Below are 25,164 nucleotides of genomic sequence, written 5' to 3'. Positions count from 1 at the left end.
ACCAGTGCATTGATAAATATTACCCAAAGACTATTTGCTAACAAATGCGAGCCTGGAATACTGCACAGCTGTTTTCTGCCCTTCAGATCATCCAGAGGGGCTCTGCTTTACAGACTAGCTTTGACAGATGGGTTCGTTGCTCGAGGTAGAAAGTTTTACATTTCATGTTAGAGCAAGCAGAATTTCTTTTCCTTTAAGTATAAAGGATTTATGAGATCTAACACAGTTAGGTACTGCTTTAGATGGTGCTGCTTACTGCAGGCATTAGCCTCCTGTTTTTCAACACTAGCGAGATGCCCACAAAGCATAATTTTTATTTGTTGTCTGTTTAATACATCTAGATTAAAATCCTACATATCTATTTGAACATAAAACGAATGTTTCATTTGCTAAACAAAGAGACAAAAGTAAATTAACATCACATTGTTGTCTCCTGTGCTCAATCTGAGCAAATGAAGAGGATCAACAGAAATTCTCCACAGCCATTACGCCAACTTCAGGCTAACAGGCTCCTGGATGCACACTCTCACCCACAGCTCTCAAACTGGTAGTGCAGGACTAATCTCAGGTGAGCTACCTGCTCCAAGACCTCCCTGTTTTGGGATTCAGAGCCATGTTCCGATGGAAGAGATACCCACGGATGGTGGTGAGACCATCCCAGGCCTGCGTGTGCTCCTGGGATCTGCTTACCCTACGGGGCAGGAGTGCGTCAGCTCTACACAATCTGGTATCCTCTCACCACTAGGAAGTTTGGGGCATGAATAGTGCCCTGGAAAATCAGGATGTGAACTCAAAAGAAGATTTTCCACAATACTACTTCAGCACAATTTGAAATTTTCAAAAGTATTACAAATGAGGGGAAAGTCTTCTGAAATCTAACAGTCAAATTATCTTCTTTGAAATTCTAAGTGAGATGTACTAAATTTGTGCTGTCGTCATCACTGATAGCAGACTCAGGTTGAGCATATTTTCTAGTTCAGCCTCAAAGAGAGAATGAAATGCTACTAAAAGTAAAAGGGGAGTTAGACATACAACCAGACCATCAGCGTAGGGCATTCCTGCTGTTTGTTAGCACCACGTGTAACCACAAGTTTTATCAAGTATAAGGTTAAATAGCACAAAATGGTAAAAAATCAAGACTTTCTGGAAGCAAAGTTTAGGCAAGCTACGTACCTATTTTGGTCTAAAGGGAGGAGGTTGCTTTCATCTCCTTGTATAAAATGCATGAGAGCTTACACACTATTTTAGCTAGAACACATCATCATTTTAAAATAGCTTTTAATGTTTCATCTTCTTCCTAACCTCTTTACTCCACTAACTGTTTTCTCTAAACCACTTCCAAATTTCTACCCCAGCATAATTTCTTTTTCATTGGCAGAGTTAATACCAGATACATTTAATCAGTGGTGATATTCCATCCTTGCTTCCCAAAATGGAGCTGAACAAGATATGGAGGGTTTTTTTTTTATTAAATTCATCTTGTATAATGTCTCATTATATGGTTCTGTGTGCCAGCAGTGTTCTATACAGAGCATCTAAGGAAACAAATCACTATTAAACCACTGTTGCAAATTAATAATAAAAAGAATAGAAGCTTGTGTATTTATAGGACAAAGACAAATACCTTCCATACCCCATGTGTTCCATAAGATCTACACTACTGATCTTCCACACACAAGCTGCTACAGTCACTGCACAAGTGAAAAGGGGAAAGCAAGGCTTGAGGCTGTTTCACACTGGAAATGCCGATGCAAAATCTGTGTTTTCTTCCCCTCAACGGAGCTGTGTGTTCACAAAGATGTGGCAATTATCCAGCTTTCCATGCTGCTTCTTTTTTCTATGCCACAGAGGAATTTACCAGGGCCAAAGCTTGTTTCTTTTGCTAAGAGTCACAGAACAAAAGACCTACCACCTGTACCCTTCCAACACCTTCAATCTTAACTCATTTCTCATTTGAACTTTTGCTTAAAAAAACCACAAAACGGCATAGAGTAGTTATACAAATAAAATTTTCACTGCTTTAAAATCCTGGTGTTACTCTGTTGCATCACCTTTCAAGCTGCTTACTTCATACAAATAGATGGAGGACTCTTTCCAAATTCCAACTTATTACACCTTATAATGTCAGGCACTGTGTTACTCTCAACAGATTCACTGAACATGACGTGACTTGGGGCAAAGCCAATCAACAGGAAAAAAAAATCCATTAAAAACTGGCTTTAAATCTTGGCTTTGAACTCATAGAAAGACTTGAAAAAATTTTAATTTCCCTCCTGTGATTGCTGATTTCACTCCTTTTCTATACAAAGCCCTGCAAAGTGAATGAAGGCCAGTCAGCTAGGTCATAACAGGTTATATTGAAAAAACCACTAAGTTAAACACTGTTACAGGAACCTTTATAAAGCCCTACAGACATCACTTTTCTTTCTGCACTGCATTTAATGCTCATAAGAAGTGTTCAAGAGGCACTGAGGTTTCTCCATTTCTGCAATCTAAGGGAAGCATAGTGTGAGTCACTGAACAAGGCCCACCAACACTGCCCTTCACATTGCCATGTGCTAAAAAATGTTTCTCTCTGCTTTTCTTTTTATCTTTCTCTTTTCCCGGACACCAGCATCCAGCTTTATGAAATTAACAACTCTCTGTGAAAAACCAGGCTAAGACCAAATCCAATTTTGCAGAAGTATGCGAGTCTCCCTAATTTCTCAATGGATACATCTGGCAAAGCCAAAAGCTGAAGGATTTGGCAGCCTGTTAGACAAAGCCTTCCCAGGAACTGGGGAGTTATTCTGAGGTGCAAACAGCCTTGTTAATAATTTGTTTCACCTACAGGGGCCAAAGTGTTTACAGCCCGATTCCAACAGACCTTGCTGGGGTAGGTTAGAATCACAGAACAGTTTGGATTGGAAGGCACCTTAAAGATCACTTAGTTCCAATTCCCCTGCCATGGGCAGGGACACCTTTCACTAGACCAGGTTGTTCAAAGCTCCATCCAACCTGGTCTTTGAACACTGCCAGGGATGAGGCATCCACTGCTTCTCTGGGTAACCTGTTCCAGTGCCGCAACACCCTCACTGTAAAGAATTTCTTCCTAACATCAAATCTAAACCTACTCTCTTTCCGTTTGAACTCATTCCTCCTTGTCCTAGCATTACAGTTCCTGACAAACTCAGGGTTGAAGGATGGAGGTTAGGGCTGTTCTCTCTATCTCACTGCTTTGCTGCTTTTACAGAAAAATAGTAAGAGAACTTGCACCCAGATACTCAAACTCAAACTGAGTCCCACAGTTTAAACTACGACTGCCCAGACTACTGCAGTACATGTACATCTGTTATGAGTTCATAACTTTTGGTAAGTGGCTAGGCCTAGTTAACACCGTCTGCAGTAACACCCACAAGATAAATCGAAGAACTGATAGGAAGATTTATTCTCTAGAGTAAGTGGGTAGTAGGAAACCATAAGCCACTACTACTATACAGGGACTTAAAAGACTATTGAAAACATGCAGATTTACGAAGTTTAGTCACACAGCAATTCTCTCTTGGATACAAACTTTTCAAGTCCTCACTAAGGACAGTCCTGGAGAAACAGAAAGAAATACAATCCCTTCCTTCACAATTGCACTGGTTTATAATTAAAAATTAGGCAGCAGTATCCCTTTATCACTGAACTTTTATCATCAGCACAGTATTGTAATTTATTTGAAAGTTGGGTTCACGTTTGTTTTGTAGATCTTGAAGGATGTTAATATACTGACATTTTTATTAAAATACTTTTATTCCAACAGATCTCACAGCCCTAACTCTTATTTATCTTTTTCAAGAACGCTCTAATAGTGTAATAATTATGACCTATGTTCAATTGACTTGACGACTAATGAGCCTTCTGTAACCCAAGTAAAAATCCCATAAGCTTTGATAAATTGCACAGATGTAACATTGTAGCAACACTCAGTCACTACTTTTCCAGAGTGAAATAGAAGCACTAAGAGAAAGCTGGGAGGATAAATGCCTTCCCTACAATGCCATTTTCCCATCTCCCTCTTCCTTCTTTCTCAGGGTCATGAAAATTTGCATTATGTTCCAGCCACAAAATCCTTAAATCTGATGTCTTTTAATGCAAAAGACTTTCTACACTACACAGATTCTACCATTAACAGGAACAATGTCTCATTTTTTACACGGATCTTTCAGTACAACCACACCTATGACATCGGGATACAAGTGTCACCAAAGGAACAGTATTTTCCATTCAAGAGAAACTACAGCTGTGTTGAGTTCTTACTAGAGTGTAATACTCTGCATTTTAGGTACTGCTTGGAGGATTATAAGAAGAACATACACCGTCTCAAAAAATGGGATTAGAGCTTCCTTATCACAAAAATTACTCTAAATATATGAGAAGCAATCAGTTCTACACATAGCTATTCTCATTCCCCTGTTATACATGCATGAATGAAAGCAGGCACATGTGCTTATTCAATTTCTCAGTATATGTACAAAATCAAGGAAATTACATAATCTTTGATTATGTAGGACTTTAAAATCCACATTATTAAATAACTTACATCATCTTAAAGACAGGTTAGTAAAACATCATGGTTTTCTTCTATAAACAACGTTAAAGAAATGAGACAAATTAATAAAGTAACTGAATTCAGAAAACAGTCACAAAAAGTGTTTTCTCTAAATGAATTATTTAAACTGCTTATTAATCTCTCCCTGAAAAATATTCCAAAACCTGAATAATGTCCAAATAGTATTTTGGAATTAGACACTCATTCATCACATCAGCTACCTTACAATTTCCTTGCAGACTGGTTCCAGTTATTAAAAAGCCTTTTTAAGTCTGGAGTGACAGGATACAACTACAGAACAAAAACACTAACATAGATGCCCTTTAAAACAATTTCTGTTTCAAAATACAGCTTCCTTTCTGATTTGCAGGATCGTATGTAACAACTCAAACCATTTTCAATCCCTTTAATAATAATTCCTTCACAGCCATTTACTACAGATACATAAATATGAATTACTACAAAGCATTCTGAAATCCAGAAACAGTACAACACAATTTTGAAAATTTGAATGTCTAACTAACTTTCAAAATTCACTTTAAAAACCTGTCTTTCCACTGTTATGCAGTGACTTGAAAATGGGAACTTTCCCCCTATGCTCAGCTATGGCAGGTGCCACCTCTGGGACGAAGGAGTTGTGCACCAGACGTTTGCGCAGCCCCCTTGAAACTCTGAGGACTGGCACCCACAATACTCCTCCTAAATTTATTATGCTCTGTCTTATAGCAGTGGCACATAAGCAACGAGCAGAGCTGTGACAATCTCAGGCTTATTTTATTTTCACTGAAGAGTTTACTATTACTGCCATCCATACTGCTAGTACGCACAGAATGGACCCAAGGTACAGAAAATCTTTGATTTTATTACTTCCATTTGAGCACGTACAGCTCTACAGATATTCGGTCAGAACTTTATATACATGTAAGCTTTTTGCAAGGTGTTCTCAATGAACACATGAAAATTCAGAGTGTATGCACAAGGAAATCTCGAAATTGACAGAAATTGAACTTAACTTTCCACTTATATCTCCTAGCACAAACTTTACTGCACAGTAGGGAGCCGTAACTTTGAAATACTAACAGATAACATTGCATTTGAACCTTACTTCCTTATTTGCCTTTGAACTTCATTTGGGGCCGCTTACCTAATATTTTTTTAATACTAAAATTACAACAGGGCAAAACCAATTATAGAAACAAGGCAACCTGCTCTTATATTGATTGTCATAGATGTCAAAATGGTCGTATTCACTTTTACTGAACATCTTTCCAGTAAAGCAAATCCACTCTCTTCTAGACCAAGTGTCATATATAAGTGTACATATGCAAATATGTACACTTCAATCTACTGACTGGAGTTTTATCAATTTACATAGTCAAGTGGCTCACTCAGACTCTCTGTGCTTTGAGGTTACATGTCCCAGAATGTACTGAGCTTGTTGGCATTTAGAAAATTAAATTTAGAAAAACGTATTACTTCACAGTTCTTTCCCCCAAGTTACTAAAATATTTAAGCATAAGATATTCTACATCTAGATAAGGGGATAAATCAAAGATCAAGACAATGAACTTCCATTCAACACCAGCCCTTTTCTGCACCTTTCATCCCCTTATCAAAACACAGAGAGATGAGCCTTGAGGGAAGCAAGCCCTGAGTGAGACATTCCAGGCGTGCTGAAGTATGCAGTGCAGCGGTCGCATGTATTTGAGTGTAGTTAAAACCATCTTTCATTTCTAAATTGGAACACGCTGAACTCAAATAACTTTGCAGAGCAAAATTGGAAGTGTAAGACTAAAATAAGAAGAGACAATTCTAAGTAGGAGAAAGAACTAGAAATCTGTCCAGTCCTCACAGGTTTTTTCCCCCCCTCCCCCCCCGCTCACACCTTAAAGATGTGCCAGTAGCAAGCCGAGAAGGCGAACCCTTCCTCTCTGCTGAAGCACAGCAATCATCTGGGCCTCACTGAATGTTCATTTCAGATTCTGCACACTGTGACACCCAGTTCTGAGGAGACTTCAGGCTCCAACTACCTCTGCTTTTGGAAAGCCCTCTAATTGATGGCTCTTGACGTATTTAAGGTTAAACAGGAGCATACTGCCCAGTGTGGCACCCTGGCCTTGACAGAGCTGTGGTACCCAGCCCACAGAGTGCAGGGTGTGCTCAGACAAGCCAGTGCTCACCCGAGTGTAAGGTTAATGTTGCAGTTTAGCACATAATAACTTGCATTCTGGAGATGTAAAGGTAAAGCACTGATATCCTGGTCAATGCCACGAAGTGACAGGCATTCTTAGTATGGTTGCTTTTTATGTGTGTGCACATTTGGGATTTGAAATGTATATTTTATCAGATTTAGCAGAAGGATGGTCTTTGCCAGAACACGATGGAAGGGTATGTATGGAATGCAATCTCCAAATTACACTGTTTGTCATAGTTTAGAGTATAATTACTTTAAATCACTGTATAATATCATAAACTAAGTCCAAATCTTAGTGAGCAATGCTCTTTGGCAAAATGTATATTCACGGTAAAGATCAACAAAAAAGAAATTATGGCAATAGCTGCATCAGGAAAAAAAAAAAGAACCAGGTGCTGCCATATAAGCTGCTGTTTGTAATTACTTTCACAAGTTAATCCAGTATTTTAGAAATAACTGCAGAAAGAATTTATCACATATTTTTGAAACATTTCTATTCTAGACTGAAGATTTCATTCTGACTGGTAGTCTGAAAAAAATAAGTGGCAACAAGCAAAAGAAAACCTTCTTTGGCTTCACTTACTGGGTTTTAGTGATGAGGGATTAAAAAAATGTAACCAGTCTTTATCCACCTCCCTGCATTTTAAGGTAAAATAAACAGGACTTAACTCTCAAATGTGAAAAGGACATAGTTCTCTTTTTCCCTGTTAACACAGGTTTTCTTTGTTTAACTAGGACCATATATTTAAAATCTGATGGAGATACGATCACAGCACGTTACCCATGCACAGCTTCTCTCCAATAATCCTAGAACACTACCAGCACAGTCCAAGCCAATGAAGGCACACATTCCTTCCTAGGATGTATTCCTAGCTCGATCCCACTGAAATCAGTGGGGGTTGCCCCATACTGCCCTGCTTGCTGGCCATGGAGTACCAACTTCATTCTCTGCACAGTGCTATCAAATATTATTTTCAGCCCAGCTCTCACTTGCCGTGAGAAAAAGGTGTCTGAAATGAACCCTGACAGTGCAGTAGCTACTTCCAGTAATGCCGCCTCCCTGGTAAAGCCAATGGAAGAATCTGGACTAAGTAATTTACAAAACAAACAGTTCTGCACATCTCAACCAACCACTGGAGCTGTGCCACAACATGCATGTGTGTACACATATGCCTGATGAAAATGTGATCCACGCAGTTCTGTATTCCTGTATTTCGACTGTAAAGTTACGACTGCCATTTTGGCACAAAAATGAAACGCACAAAATGAAGGCCCAGAAGGAGCTGTGGCACCTGGGGCTGGTCCTGGTTTTCTGCAGGGAGGAGTACTGCAGTCACACTGAGCTCTTCTGCTCTCCTTCACACACACTTCTGCCCTGAACAAAATAAGCCTAAGAGAAGGGACACTAATTGCACCTGCCATTACACTTGCCCAATGGCCTGAAAGGCCTGATCATGTGCTGTGGAAGAGCCTTTTCTGCCTGCAGTTTACAGGAATTGAGAATTCTGCCTGCCTGCCATCCAGCTGCCAGCACCTCCCTGACGAGCCTATAAATACTCTTTGTGATCACAGGGGGCTAAGAGTCTGGAATTCGGGATTTGGAAAGGGCATATTACAAATTACCCTGTAAAATCGAGAAGGTACAATATAGCTTAAGGTCTACAGCTACTGCTGGAAGCCACTGCAACTACACTGCTTTGCTGTAAAACATCTGAAAAAAAGATTGTTAGTTGTTCTTTTTTGGTTTTTGTTTTTGTTTTTGTTTGTTTGTTTGTTTTAAATTTGGAATGAGATGGAATGGGAATAAAGAGTGTATCTCAATAATTAAGAAAAAATATACTCTCTGTAAAAGAAACTTTGTAGACCAGAATAATCCATTGGGTGATCATGTGCAACTCTGAGCTGCTCCCAACTGTGGAGAGGCTCCATCACCACCTGGTTGACAAGAGGGAAGGAGAGCAGTTTGAGGTGAGCAGAAAATCCCAAGAAACTCTTTGCAGACATTACAGAACAATTTAGTGCACAGGTATGGTAAAAAATAACTTATGAAAAAATTACGAGATCAGCAATTATGTCTGTTTTCAAGTCATGCAAAAATCCCATCAAAAAAGAGAAAAAAACCCTACATAGCTAAACATAGATACATAAGAAATAAAATTATACATATATATATACACATATATATTTAAATACACATACGCATTTTATTTTTCCATGTGTGTGCATAAAAATACAGTTTTGAGTATTTTAAAAGATGGGAGCACAAATTGATTTAAATTAATTTCTGAACATAGCAGAGAGCCAATAGAGTAATTAACTGTGTTATTTATTAATTATTATAACCATACCAACTGTCCTTTCTTTTCATCTCTCCAATAAAAACAATTCATCTCTAATACACTACAGCTGCAGAAACTTTTATGAAATGTTAGCTAAGGTAATAAAATATCTCCACTTTTAGGTCTGTAGGATCCATTTCTGGCCTTCAATCATTCATGTCAGATTATAATCTCCACTGAAGAGTTTGATGTTATTTCAACAATCCAATACCTCACTGGTGCATGCAAGCACACAAAAAAACATTTTTTTTAATTTTTACACTGCAATACAGTCTGAATAGGAAATTAGTCACTGAACAAGCTAAATCTGCACAGAATGTAGTGAGCAGTATCAGAAAAATGAACGTATAAATGAAAAAGGAGGAGGGATCCTAGAAATGCACCTTAATTGAAAAGGTTTCTTTCAATATCTGCTGGTACTTTCTTTTTATCTGTACAACTAGTTCTCTCTGTTATTCTATTGCAGTCAATAGCTTGAGTGGGCATAAAATAGAGATTTTCTCATAGTTTAGATCAACACAGGATATAAACCACAACTGAAACACATTTATGCGTGTTAAACTCAGCAATGATTATTGTAATCCAATTGCTTATATAGCATACTGTGACAATTAAGGTGGTAGGCATGGGGAATACAGAGCAAAAAGGAAGTCAGGAATATGTTGGTTCAGATTACTGATCTCTGAATCTACTTCTGTTTTGCTAAAGTATTTTGTTAAATCCTTTTTTGTGCTTCTCAGGAAGATAACGCATTTTGAAGACAGTCATAACAAGTCCTTTATTTTGTCTTTTGTTTAAAATGCCTATAATTTGCACACCCTGACACCTGCTGATTTCATGCCCTGCCTTTTCCCATCAAAGCCCCTTCTCGGCTCTCCACACAAGGAAATCTCATTTATCAAAATTCTGTTAACGTAAGGGGAAGGGCTATGCTGAGCTGAGCCGTGGCCTTCATTAAACATGCAGAACATAAACTGCTGACACTAAGCACAGTCAACTTGCAGCATGGCGGGGGTGGGAGGGGAAGAAGGAAAAAAAGAGCAACGAGCCAGAAGGAACGATGCGATGTTGAGATGGGAATAAAAGCCACAGTTTTGCAAAGCACCTAAGTCATAGTGGAGTCAGTGAGATTTAATCAGAGACCTGAAATTAAGCATGTGCTTAACTTTGCCAAACAGAAATAGATCACTAAATTATGAATGGAACAATCTATTTCTGTTCCCAGGAACACGGACACTTTGTTCTCCAGACCAGTCCCTCAGGGAATGAAAAAGGTGAGGGGGAAAAATGATAACAAAATTGGAGAAAACAATCCCTTCTTCAACTCAAAAAATTGGTCTGGATAAATGAACCATACATTATCTTTAACATAACAAGATTAAAAAGGTTGGTATCCATCATTAAGGTTCCTGAAGACAGAAAAGAGCAATTACCATTACAGTCATTAATTTCAACAGGGTATCAAAGGCGGGTGCTCTGAATAGGAAGAAAAATTTGTAAATCTGGAAGAAGCAAGCATGAAAACAGAAATGGATTAAAAATCGACATTAGGGCTGAGGGGGAACAAAGTGGCTTTCTAAATTTTCACTTCACTTACTGTTCTTTATATTTTTTCCCCTTTAATTCTCAGAGATAGCAGTGTAATGCTGCCTACAACAGAAACTTGAATTTAATAGGCACGAAGCAGAAGGTGTGTAGCATTTTCCTCTGATCACAAGGAACAAGTACTTAGCTGTAAGAGATCCACAATGAGTCACTGCAGGGAGGAATCAAATGCATCACAGGTACATGCAAGTCTTTTTTATTATTACTGTACCAACTGAAAATGCATTGGAACATACAGCCTTAGGAAAAAAAAAATCAATTTCAAACCTCCTAGTCCTATAAACACATATAACATACCAATAATATATCTGCCTGCATTTACACCGTTTGAGGAGAGCTAAGGCAGATGGGGGGGATAGGGGTGCTATGTCAACATTTCCTCTGTAAGCTTTTCTTGGTATTTATAAATAAGTTGGGATAATAATTCCAAGTTGAAACTGTCTCAATGTCTAAATGAATGACTCACCATCAAGTTTCAAACAGTAGCTAAAAGTTATTTTAATATTCTTTATCTGAAAAATAATATCATATTAACATTTTCTGATACTTTGACACCTCTTAAAATAGTTCTTCAAAGATAACCTGGAAGTAAGTACTGTAAAATTAATGGCCAGATTCTGCAACACCTTACCATTCTGAATATCACCATATTCCAGAGAGAAAGAACTTAGCTCCAATCAATTAACTCTAAAACTCCTAACATAATACTAACTTTTCTGTCCATCTTCCAGGGTTCTGTGTACATGTAGCTTTGACAGAAGAGAGTAGAAAGCAGACACACACTTGTGGCAATGGGGCATGCACACTGATCATTCCACAGAAGTAATTTCTGTACTTTTTTAAAAAAAGAATGTTGTATACATTTAACCAAAATCGATAGCTGCTTTCATAGTGAACAAGTTGTTTTTCTTAACATCACAAAAAAAAAATGGAACAGGACAGCCCAATTCTTCTATGTTCTCTTTGGATTGGTAAACAATGCATTATTATCAGCTTTTTTAGCTTTTATTCTGGTCAACAAGGTGCTCCAGCCTGCCATATAAAGCTGCACACCACATGGCACCATTCAACAGTATATCTAGGTCAGCTTGCATTTTTAATGTACTCCATTAGCTTTCCCTTGCTCACTGTATCAAGTTTGAACTTCTCACTTTTCAAACCTCTGTATAACTAAGCCAAGCAATGCACAGGATCCTAAGAGTATGGTGACCATCTTCAACATTCTTTCCACCAAAGACTGCGGTTCTAATCCTATTTCCTTAATTTCATGCTGCTTCCAAGCCCAGCATCCCCCAATTTCTCCTTCAAGATCCTTTTCTACAGCACTGCTAGTAAAAAAACAAAAGAAGGTTACTTTAAAAAAAAAAGGCAAACCAATGCTTTACCTAACATAATTCCTTTCCTCAGTACTATTTGGGGCAGCTTAACAACTTTGACCTTGGCAGCATTCTGCACACACCACAGCTAAAAAAACCTGCAAGTTAATAAGCATATAAACAGCCATACCTACATTACTGTAAAGCCTTTGCAGCAATCTTATGTGCTATAATGGTATTTAGTTACTTAGATGCGACAAAAGCCAGTTCCACATGATTCACTTCATTGCTTTCTTTCATAAACAGCAGTTAACGCATTTCTGAAAATACATTTATGAATTTTTAAATTAGCGTGTACTCTAACTGCTCTTCACACAAATGTTTTTAAGGTGTACATCCCTCCATCGGAGCACAACCCTTGCACAAGGACTGAAGTTGTAAAACCACGCTAGGTATAGATTTACAAGGAGTAACACTGTGAGGAAGTTTTGCAGGAGGCTCAGGGAGATCTTGATAATGGGGGGGGTTGGAATTGGATGAGGGAATGAAAACAGACAGACAGTCACGTTAAATAGAACACTACAAATAATGCTTACTTTGCTTCAGATTAAAATGGTAATAAAAAGACTGCAAATCCGTCTGTTGTCTACTTCAGGTAGTAGCAAGGATTTAGTAGTAAAACCATAAAACACACAGAATGACTGTTACGCTAGAAATTGGTCACAACTGTTTACATATGTATAACATTAAACAATGTAAAGCATTACAATGGTATGAAAATCATGCCAAAGTCACCTGTAATCTTGATTCTCCTATAAGACCCTGTATAATTAACTGTTCACGAAGAAAATCAAAGGAATGACCTTGAAAAACAAGATTTCCCAGTGTCATTGTAATCTAACAAAATTATCAATATCCCAATTCACCAGAAAACTCTCACAAGAAGGAATTCTTAAAAAAAGCAAACTGAAATAACTGAAGTTTCAAAGCTACAAAATGATGTCCTCTGTAAAAGAAACGTAAGTTCAGTAAAAAGCCCAAGATCCTGCAGTATTGTCACTGTTTTTTGCCTCTTGAAATCTGCAACATGTCAACAGCACTTTTTACAGCAAAGCACAACTCTGAACGATGATACACACCTGACCTCATCTCAGGAAAAAAAAAGGTGGTGGTGGGGAATGAAAACCTAAATCACATCTGTCTACCAACAACTTTCTCACGTTCCTTTTTGCAATTCCTATTCTTCAAACTTAGCGTTAGTTTTAACAAGCCGGTTCTGAAATCAGGGAAAGCAGCCACATAGAATAATTCTGGATCTTTTCCTATATATGTAATTCATGCTGTTAAAAAAGCATGCTACACAAAGGGAAGAAAAAAAAAGCAAACAAATTAACAGTAGCTTTGTAAAGAAATAAATATTTGTGGAGGCTTTGTTGTTGTTTTTTAAGCTGCAATCTGAATCAGAGCAGGCTTCCTGTAGGAAGGTGGGGTTGGTTGCTGGAGGGCGCAGTTCTCATCCCACCAGTTGAGCAATCAGGTAGAATTCAGAGAAGAAAAAGAAATCTGGTCTAACCTGCTTGCCTCATCAAGGAGGAACAGCAAACTATCTGCAAATACTCTCAACTGGCCTCTTCCCACCCCCAAACAAGGAGACCACCTGCCTCAACATTTATTTAAAATGTGCAGGTATTTACAAGCAAACTCTGTGTTCCAGATTGTTAGATGACTTCTTGGTAAATCTGATACTCCCTCGAAGTTCAAACCAGGAGTATAAATCAAAGGGGCCACACAGAACTCTAAAGGACCCGCCTGATCAGGCAAGCATCACCCCCGGTTACATGTCAACAGGAGGCAGCTGAGCGAGGGAGGACGCTGAGCAGCACACCCAGCCAGACAGCTCAGGCACACCAGACTCAGGCTGTCTAAGTGCGCCCACCAGTTAAAAATTTAATGAGTAACAGAAGGAAGACTGAGAAAATAATTTTTTTTTTTTTTTTTGGTAGTAACTTAAATCGCTGCAATGTAGTGACTGGTGTGAAACGGTGAGTTCAAACCCTCAAGGTGATGCATATTCCCACCATGAAAGCAGTACCAAACTTTGCACTCCTCTGACATTCCCATGGAGTTTGTAAAGGGCAAACCATACTACAGACTGCCTCTTCATAAAAGCAGCAGGGGGAAGTATGGACTGCTGCTGCTGCCGCCACCACAAGAGCTGGGTGGTTCAAAGTTGCAGCAGCTCATTTCAATATAGTGGCAACCTAAATCGGCATAGGACTGCCCAAAGAGGGATACTCATCGACCAGAAAAGCAAAACTGCTTGCCAAGCCTTTACTGTGGGGGTAATGAAGCACTGGAACGAGCTGCCCAGAGAGGATGCCCCATCTCTGGAGCGTTCAAGGCCAGGTTGGATGGAGCTCTGAGCAACCTGGCCTAGTGAAAGGAGTCCCTGCCCCATGACAAGTGGGTTGGAACTAGATGATCTTTAAGGTTCCTTCCAACCCAAACCATTCCATAATTCCAATTTACAGACATCACTTGAGCAAATACTAAACAGTTGCCTTAAATTGCATATGCATCTGCTTCTGAAAACTCCACACTGAACCAACTCAACTTACTACATCATTTATCCAGCCTGTCTTGACTTTCTCACAACTGGGGGTTCTCAGATAACACAGCTTTTTCTTTTTCTTGTTCTGTGTATAATTTTGTGTTTTCTTCTTCATGCAAGATTGTTTTGAAACTGTCCAGACTCACCTCCACCACACAAGGAGGCATCAGGACCTGTAAGAAGTCTGCATTTTTTTCCATCCTCCCACAGTACTTTAAAATGCTCTCTGTAAGGGAAGCAGGAGCAAGCTGTGAGGACTGGGGCACCACAAGCAGGTGCTGTTTGGAATCACCCTCCATGCTCAAGGTGGGTAGATACAGTGCGTAGATACAGATGCAGTACTCAGGACGAAGCTGGACCACAGCTGGGACTGTACAATGGATTGAGCTGAACTTATGACCATAAATATCTTGGTGTGCACCCCGTAATTTCTATAAAACTAATTGGGAAAAAACCACCACAAATCACAGAGATATTTATTGAGACTAAACTTACCAGACATAAAGAACTAATGATTACGCAGACAAAATTTCTAACACACAACCCCAATTTAGCAGGTTTGCCTGTTCTTGGATTGTCGCAAATAACATCGCAGTGATAGGCACAGGTTCAGACAGAAACATGTTCCCGTTGTTGCTACTTAGTCATAACTACTTCAATACACTTGGACACATCTCTCAGGGGTCCCTAGGAATATAAAAAGAGCACCTTGTTTCCTGCTATAATGCCATTTTCTACTCCTAGAAAACACCCAACACAGAGGGCACTCAGGAGACTTCAGCAATCCCAAAACACAGCTTTAACAATGACTCAGAGAAGGTTGGAAAATGATTTTAGCCATCTGAAGACCTCATATGAAAGAACTCCACAAAGAAATTAACAACAGAACTGGGGAAATATGTAATCCTAACTCTGCTATGAGTATCAAACCAGAATTTACTGGAGGCTAATATGAATATCTATTTTTTTTTCTAAGCTGAAACAAATCCAAAAACTTATTTACAACCCCCAGATTCCTACGTTAGTCAACAGTGCAAAGACAGATGTAAATGAGGACTCCTTTCTCTCTATTTTCCCATATACTAAGCACACACATAGACACTTTTAGTGTCAACATATCAAGACAGAGATAATTCAGACACTTGAAAACATCCTCTTCTGAAAAGGATTAATTGGCTTTAAAACAATTTAATTTGGCTTTGAAGATGCAACTTTTATTACTAACCACCAGATGGCAGGAGCAGAGGCTGCTTAGGGTCTTCAACAAAAGAAAATGGTTTTAAGCAAGGCAAACGTTAATTGAGAACAATTTTTAATCTCTACTTTTTTCTTCTCCTTCAATGGCTTCCTTTTCTTCATTCCACGAAGTAAGCACTATTTTATTGCAATCAAACTAATACAAATTCTAAAAAAAAAAAAAAAAAATAAAAAGAAAGCAAAAAAAATGTTTTCTCAATTTTATCACATGGCATCTCCATCTCATAGCTCAGGGGTTCTGTGTTGCAGATACCGCTAGAACAACAGTTTCCTTCTAGGTTTGCATAGCCGTAACTCAGAGTCAGCCACCAAATGTATTCTCTTTGATGTCCTATGCTTCGAACCAGGAAACTGACACACAGTTACACTGTGCAGCTGAATTTCCCCTCGGGATCTGAACTTCTACTATCTGGGATCATGAAAATAAGTGGACTACAGAGGATGCAGTACGATGTTGCAATAATGCAGCATTTGTAAGGTGGAGGAAAGCAACACTCCTCCACCAAAAGCACGTACTCTCTCCCCCCGCCAAAAAATAACCACAAAAAACCCCAAACCCCACCTTAATAAACTCAAGTAAAAGCATGTTTGAGAGGGAAAAAAATCCCAACAGATATTTTAGTTCTGAGCCCATTTGATTCTTAAAACCTTGTACCTTGTATTAGAGAAAGAGCATTTAAAAATGCAATCCAGCAGCTCGCACTTTGAAAGACTTAGGAATAGACTCTCTAAACATCTTCCGGAGTTACTAAATTATGGAGACAAGGTTATCACTTTATGCTGTGTCATAAAACAAAAATACATCTACTTCCACGAACAATGCTGGGAGCTCCACCACACAGACACATCCACATCAGAAATGCCACCCTTGCTGCATTTCTTTAATAGAGCTGTCTCTCCATTATGCTGATTTCTCGATCAAAGAGAAAGCTTTACTCCTGTATTTGTCTTCCGCAAAGGAAATGTAAAATCACTCCTACAGTGAACACATCCATCGGGAATGAGATTCTCTTTCCTCAACCCCAGCAGCATGCAGTCCCAGAAAAGAACAGGTGAAGCTTGCTCCTACTTCAAAACAGCATGATGTGCAGTTGTGTGGTTAATTCTGCCTTCGTACATTAGCAAACACGCCACTTGCAAAATATGAAAGGCTTTCTTCCCTGCCCCATTTTTAAATGACACCTGCAAATCACTAATCCAGTTGCCATTTATTTCCATATGTCAAATTACAATCTTAACTTGTGCAAAGCAACATAATAGTAATGATTAAGCCAATTACATCACAACACAGCTTAAAACGACACACAATGGAAGGATTAAAGCTCACTACCAAATAAGAGAGTCCTGTTCTTGGTGGAGCTCCCCCACTGTGGGAACATAAGTGTCTCTTTTCCTGTTGCACAAAGTTGTGAGCCTTCTGACATGTAGCTGCTGGACTGCCATTAACAAACTTATTTATATTAATGCAGCACTAAGCTGGGATCACTGCACCTCGGCATTAGCTGCGGTAGGCGGGCTCTGCGGCCGTCGCTGCAAACACAGTTTATGGCACTCTGCAGGTCCAGACAGGTCGAGACACGTGGACAAGATGATCTCACCTGGCTCAACTGAATGAAGCCTCCTCTACTCTATGCTATTTGGGTCAGATAGATGCTGACAGTAAAAGCCTTAGGGAAAGGGAGGGAAAGGAGAGTAAACCGAGCACAAATATTTAAAAGTCAGGCATCTCATTCTCTAGATTGGGTTGGACACCACTTGCAGCTTGTCTGGAATATGTGCTACTGTGTTTGACACTGCAATTTCAACTGATGCCGATATGTGCCTCCTACAACAATAAAATGTGGATTAAATCTTTATACTATATCTAATCTTTCAGATTAAGATTTTCAATACTACCACAGGGATTAAAAGGTTCTAATGGAAACTCAGCATCTGAATGTCTTAGGAGGATTTAAGAAACTTACACATTGTTATTTTTATTTGTTCATTGCCATGGTCTTTAAATCAGCCCTGTGCACCTTATTTCTTTTTCTTTCTTTTTCACACTTTTGTACTCCTCCTAATTTTCTCTGCTATCTGTGAATACTGACTGGTCCTATCTGGTAAAATGTATCTTCATACTCAGCTAAAATAAACACAAAATAAATTGGTACTGTATTTTACATGGCATCATTAGGTTTTAATAAGATTAATGGGACTCAAGGAGTTTACAACTTTGAAATACATTCCTGTGTTGACTGCACACTCAGGTAGATACCGCTCCATCTATTCACTCCACGTTTGTTTATCGGCAACTATGTTTTTGAAGAAACTTATTTTATATATATATATATATATAATAATTATTATTATTGTTATAATTTTATCCTCAGCAGAATTTGAATGAACCAGGCATAACTGTTAAGTCTGTCCCAAATCACCTATCAGCTGTTCACGATTTGCTACATGGTCATCTCTCCTAAATCTTTCCATATGCAACCATGCATACATAACCCTTCTACATATTGGAACAGAAGGATCAGTCAAAAGCTGGAAGGTTTTTTTTCTTTAAGAAACAAACATGCATTCAAACACACACACAAATGCATGTGTAAATTAAACTGAACACCACATGTACCATCGTCGACAAAGCTGTTACAGCACGCTAACAGCTTCCTCCTTCTGTAAAATTAGTTGCAAAGAAAGCTGAATGGGTTTGCTTGCTTCAAGCAGAGGAAAGGTTTGGATAGTAATGCACTCAAATCTGTACATCTTTACCCTTATCAAAAAACAACTTTTTATTTAAACTGATTGAAAATGTGCTTAGATTTTCACAGCCTTTTAAAGAGAACTGGTCTCACATATGCACAAAATGGAAATTAAAAAAGTTCACATTAAAATGTCATTTTTATTCCAACAAATGCCTTATATTCTACATTTGTTTGGGGAAGACTGTTTTCTTACTGAAAAGATGAGATGGAGGAAACATTTTTAAGGACTACTATTAATGGTTTGCAATTTGCACCTGTTCCATGGAGTAAAGATAGGATTTGGTACTTCAAGATGCCTATTCCCTAGGTATTTTGGCAGTGTGACACAACTGCTTTTGATTTTCTAAAATAAGAATTGTTTTGTCCAAATCAATATGCAAAACTTGCATCAAAAGCATCCTGCAGTTGATTTCTACACACACTTTTAATGATCATCATCATAACTGAAGACTCAAAATTTAAGGGGCAGACTACATCAGCCAGAGCTTCAGTTCTCCAATGATTACTACAGTGAGGCTGAACAATGTTCTGATATCTCATTCAGAACCTTTTCCTGGGAAACAGTCCCATTTCCTGCAAGTGTGCATATCTACCATGAGACTGAAATCATGGAGAACTTAAGAATAACAAATGACATTGTAAGTTCTTTCACCAGTCTAGAAATATCCTTTTTTTAAAAAAACAGCATTCTTGTATGTATCTACAGGCAACAGAGCCTGTCATCAAGCTTAAAAGTAAGTGGTAAGTGTCTAAAGGATAGGTGGAATGGATGTAGTCAAAGGAAGCGTCATCCCCTGAAGCAAATTATGCTTCTGATCATGGATACAGAGGGGTCCTACAATGTTTCAAGCTGAGGCATATGCTACACCAAAAACCCAAAAAAGATAGCTCCTCTCAACAGTCTGCAATAGCCCTGGAGGAAAATTCAGGCTAAAAGCAGGTACCAAGGAAAACGTTGCATCATGAAAACTTTTAACCTTACACTCTTCTCAACTATGTTATATGGTATTCAACTTGGGTTCTAATTTATAAAATAAACTATTCTTCATTTTAAAAGTTGTCCTTATACATATTCTCTGCAGGCATACCAACTCATCTGTTAATGTAACAGAGACACATTTATTTGCCACAGATGAGACAGACAGTAAGGGAAGCATTTCTTAAGGGAGAGGAGGGAAGAAAATGCTTTCACAGCATGTCTAAATAGACAGCAAAAATTAATTCTCGGATTAACAAATTTAGGATGATACATGTACCTTCTTCTTGACTGATAAAAAGTACATGACATTCCTAGGCATACACAGTTCACTATATAATAGAAAGCTACTATTTTAAGAGAGTTAAAAAGACACTGTTAGTTCCAAAGATGAATCTTAGGAAAAAGTTGCTTAGGACTCTGGAGGATGATGTTAAGAGTTGGCAACAGTAATGATTCTGTTTTCTAAAACTAAAGCTTAGCAATAGAAAATTCTTAAAACTTCTGGCAATAAAAAGGAGTTTCGAAGGATGTCCATCAAGATGACTAGAAGGCATAAAAACACCTTGTAAGTCTAGCCATGAAAAAGAATTAGAAGCCTCCTCCACAGTGTTTTAGTTCTAAGAGCGATTGGCTACAACAATCATCAGTAATATTTCTGTTTACCCACCTAGTCTGAAGGATTATGGAGATGAGTTCACAAGAGCTGACCCTCCAGGTTTATTAAATATTCAATGAATATTTTGTATGCACGCTGGGTATTAAATAAAAATCAGAAAATACTGCAGACTACCATATGTTGTATACTTCAAATAATACTGGAGTAGCTCTGTTTGTTTTTTAATAATTTATTTAAATCACTTTATCACATATCAACATTAAAATGTACAATACAGATACAATGTAAATTCTGGCATCATGAATATTTAGGTGCTTTAAAAGTGCCTCTTTTTTTTCCTGCTGGTTAATTTTGCTTATTGTATTCCAAATAAACCTGGAGAACTTATTTATTATTTCCTTGACTTTTTTTTTACCTTAATAGTAATAGCACTGCTATTTTCTCACCTACAGTAGCATCACAGCATGTGGGCCTTCAGAAGCAGGAAACTTCATTGTCATGATTTAGTTAACTGTTCCTACAATCTCCTTCTTCCCCTCCCCATCCGCTCTCTTCACAGCTAACTAGATATAGCCTACACACAATCTGCCCTGCTTAAAATCATCTGCTCAATTAAAACAGTGGTCGTGACCATAATGCTCACCGGCCAAAGAAACCTGAGCATAAACAAGACACAGCCCATCCATTTAGCAGAGCACGTCTGAAGTGGTCTCTCCAACAGGCATACTGCGTGCCACACACAGATCTACAACTGAACACAGGGTGATCCAGCTGTTCAATGTACTACTTTCTACTCGGGATGCACCGTCAAAAAGGACCTGAACAAAATGGTTTACTCAGCAGACTGCAAAGCAGACAACAACTACAATTTGTCAGTTGCAAATCTGTGGAACAAGAACAAATCCAGCATTTGGGCAAGTCCAACCTTAATAATTACTGCTAAGCTGATGTCCCGTATTTCCATGAGTTTCTGCAAGTAAAACTTGCTCACAGGTTTTTAACAGGATTAAGACAGCCTGTGTGCCAATCTCAGATTACTGCACATAAGGGAGTTTCTGAATTGATGGATGCAAGTCACAGGACCCTCAATACTCAGGTTGAAAACTCATTTTCTGTGGCATCACATCCAACAACCCATATTGTTGGGACCTACATAACAAAACTGCACCAAACTACACACCTTGTGTCCAAATGTAGCATCCTCGGAGGCCAAGACTTCAACCTGAAATTATAAGGAGAAAGATAATTTCAAATTTAGCCACCACCAGGAACCTCTCTCTCCTGAGCACAGCACCACAGTCCAGGCAAAGAAGAGATCTGTAGATGAAGATGCCAGTCTAGGGTTAACCCTAGGAAACCTACGTACAATAGGATGTGCTAAACTAACAGCTGACAACAGAAATCCTCAAGTGGGGAAACTCAGAAAGCATCCCTCATGACATAAACAAGGTTCTCCACTTAAATGACACAAAGATTATCTGTCAATGTCTCAGAATTTGCTGCATATAGCTGAACATTTTTTTGCGTGTGGAGTTTTGACTACACCAAAAAGCTACCTGAGCAAAACCAGAATGATTTGTCATGGTAAGTCCTTGTAAAAAAAAAGGCTGGAAACACCTGAACTCTTCCCCTCCTGTTATCTTCTAACCAGCCTGGGTACTCCTGCACCAGCACCAAGTCGAACAGCACTAACAGCAAACTCCACAGCTGAGGTCTTGCTTGCAAGCTCCAGTCCTGTCTTGAGCATAGAGAATTCTTTGAAAACTGCAGAACTCAGGGAACACATACTGCCCAGGCAAAGGCCAACACTAGCTGCCTGAGAGATTCAGTGAATGTTTGAAAGCCTGAGAAAATCAAGCTGCCAGGTCACTGAGAGGTGCTCCAGATGAAACTCCTTGCTGGTTGCCACACACAGAGTACAGCTCTAAGAGTTGATATGTGCTAATCTGCGACAACAGGAACAGACACAGAAAAGCAGGCACACTGATTTTTCATTAGACTCCTTAAAACTACTTCACACTTCAGCACCTTTCACCTGAGAATCTCGGTGCTTTTATGAATTCTAATTAATTAAGCTTCCCAATACACCAATGAAGTCAGAAATGTCATCATCCCAATATATGGAGAGAAGAGTGAGGCAGAAGAGGTTAAATAATTTTGTAGTAGTCATGTGCCAAGCCAGGGACATACTCATGAAAAGAATCCTGGATCTCTACTCCCAGGCTCAGAGTTTAACAACTAGGAAATTCTCTATTTCTCTGATTTACATCCTATTTAAAATGCCTACTGCTGCATTATAATTTATACAACTAGTATAACTATAACTAATGTATCTAATCTCCAGTTTAACTTAAGAAGAGTGAAGGATTTAAAGCAAATCAAGAGGGAAAAAATGAATGTGAAGTTTCAGCCTGAAGCATGTTATAATGCCAGAGTTATAAACCCCTGAACAAGAGGGTTTATAATGGAAAGGCTGATAAACTAACAATGATGGCAGCACTTAAATATATTTATGTCATGATCTAGCAACATATGGTATTCTTTCATCTTTAAATTAAAAAAGGGAGGGAAAAAAAAAGGGGGAGGGAGATAAAGCATTTATAGGAACTAGGAATAAATTAAGAAAACGAACCTAAAGTTACCCAATTGTGACCTGTCCAGCTAAGTAGGAATGGTAGTAAGAGGCTACAAAATAGCATCTCATTCAATAAGAGGTACAAAAAAAATCCAAGTAAATAAAATCAATCTAAAATTATATGATATGTATTAGCTCCTTATATTAAGCTTCTAATCCTTTAGGCACTTTATAAATATTAAACAATCAGTCCTGGTGAGACTGATAAATATCCATAATATATTTTACAGATGAAGAAACAGACAGAGGGTTAAGTGACTTGCCCAGGGCCAAAAAGAATAATCAGCCATTGGATCGGAAATAACTGTATGACTGCTTGTCACAATACAGTGCCCTGCTCAAATGCTCAGGTGGCTTCTGAAAAAAGTCATTCCACTATCAGAAGCATCTCTGTTAGGGTTAATGTGGTTACCCATCTAAAGTGTGAATGCTCATTTTCACTCGGCTTACTGTTTTGGTACAACATACAGCTACCACCACTAGATAGACCCCAAAACTTGAACATCCTTGTTCAAACACATTCAGTTTTCTCTATCCAGTATTATGCCATTCACATACTACCAGACTCATTAACCACAGAAACACAAAGAATCATAAAGCTTGGAAAAGATGTCCAAGACCATTGAGTCCAACCTCTGACCAATCACCACCATGTCCACTAGACCAGAAGCACCACGTCCAGTCATTTCTTGAATCCTCCAGTAACAGTGATTCCACTGCCTTCCTGGTCCATGCCAATGCCTGACCACCTTTTCAGTGAAAAAATTCTTCCTGATGTCCAATCTGAACTTTCCCTGGCACAGCCTGAGGCTGTGTCCTTCTGCCCTGTTGTTAGTTGCCTGGGAGGAGAGGCCAACCCTCACTTTGCTGCAACCTCAGTTGTTTTACCTTTCAGGTAGTTGTAAAGAGTGAACGCTACATTTTTATTCTGGAGATTCGTTAGGGGAAAAATGAAGCCTCCTTTGTGTCACTGGGTTCTTCTCTGACTCCCTCCTTGAATCCACCAGGGTTGCTGATGTCTTGCCAGTCCCAGTACACTCTGCCTCTCTGGCCCTGATGTCCTTTCTTCCTTCCTCTCCTTCCCAAAGGCCCCAGTTGGGCCGATGGCCCCACTGAACCTGCCGAGCTGCCTGTCCCCTGCCCTGTGCTCCCTCAATGCTATCAGCTGCAGGAGCACAATATGGATGGGATGGCACAGAACTCCTGCACTGACACAGAACAGATCAGGCAGAGTATCTTTTCTTTGTGCTCTGTCTCATCTGCAGAGAGGCCGCCTCACCAAGGTGGACCTTCACTGTACAGCACAGCTGTATTGTCAGCAGCTGGCCTGCACTAATGAAGCTCCCGCTTGCTCGGGGCCAAGAGAATGCTCGTGACTGCCATAGTCCCAAAACACATGAATTAACATGGCACAATGACCAGCACGCATACGAAACCTAATCCTCCTTCTTTTCACCAAGAAACTGAGAAGATGAACAAACTGTGATATCAAAGAGTAAACCAGAAGTTCAAGTTGGTGTAACATACTCTTAGTCTCTTTCACATATAGAAAAATTTTCTTTTATGCTTAGAAACGTAAGGCTCAGAAAGACAGTAAAATGGTTTGGAGTGAAGCCAGTACAGATAATAATTCTAATTAAAAATGTTATTGAGCAGGTCTGATAACGCCACTTCTGCTTTTCCAAGAATGATCACAGCACTTCTTTGATAAATAATTGTTCTCACCTTGCACATGATGCAATGAAACATCCTCTATATTCTTCGTTACCACTGTGTTTAGCAGCATACTACTGTGTTAGTGCACTCATTTTGATTTTCACCTCTTTGTATAAAAGGGAGTTGAGTAAGAGACCAGTAACTGCTGGCACTGTAAGATACACAAGGTAAAGTACTGAAAAAATTTGTGGGACAACATGAGGTTTTCCTCATGCTGAGTTTCAAAAAAAAAAAAAAAAACCCAAAAAAAGCCAAAATGCATTACAACCTGGGCTGAGCGGACCCCTCTCTAGTGGGAATGCGTGTGTACTTCAAACAGCACCCACATCACCCCAGCAGAAGAGAATATTTCCTTAAGAATTTGGCAAACATCATCCTTCTCCTAATCATCTCCAGAATATATAACTTCCATTCCAATAAATAAAAAAAATGAACAAGACACTCATTATTGCTTTAAGATATTCTGATGTTAATTAAAAAGATCTCATTATATACTTATTTGTGGCAGTTAAACATTTCCTATTTTAGTTGTTTTTTCTGACTGTACACATGTAAACATCTTGGGAAGGT

General features: G+C 38.9%; 2 protein-coding genes across 2 annotated transcripts in view; both read right to left on the bottom strand.

The window, feature by feature from the left end:
* The window catches only part of ZDHHC14 (zinc finger DHHC-type palmitoyltransferase 14), a 645,017-nt gene that overhangs the window by 327,049 nt on the left and 292,804 nt on the right, over nucleotides 1-25,164 (bottom strand). The gene's annotated exons all lie outside the window — the stretch shown is intronic.
* Nucleotides 1-25,164, bottom strand: part of ARID1B (AT-rich interaction domain 1B) — a 326,431-nt gene that overhangs the window by 123,224 nt on the left and 178,043 nt on the right. The window contains 1 exon segment of the mRNA XM_050316193.1: nucleotides 21,424-21,465. Within this exon segment, the coding sequence (XP_050172150.1) occupies nucleotides 21,424-21,465 (42 nt within the window).

Source organism: Myiozetetes cayanensis, unplaced genomic scaffold, assembly GCF_022539395.1.
Source record: "Myiozetetes cayanensis isolate MyiCay16 unplaced genomic scaffold, myiCay2020 scf2-11, whole genome shotgun sequence".
Classification (NCBI taxonomy): Eukaryota; Metazoa; Chordata; class Aves; order Passeriformes; family Tyrannidae; genus Myiozetetes; species Myiozetetes cayanensis.
This window is presented reverse-complemented; position numbering and strand designations above follow the sequence as displayed.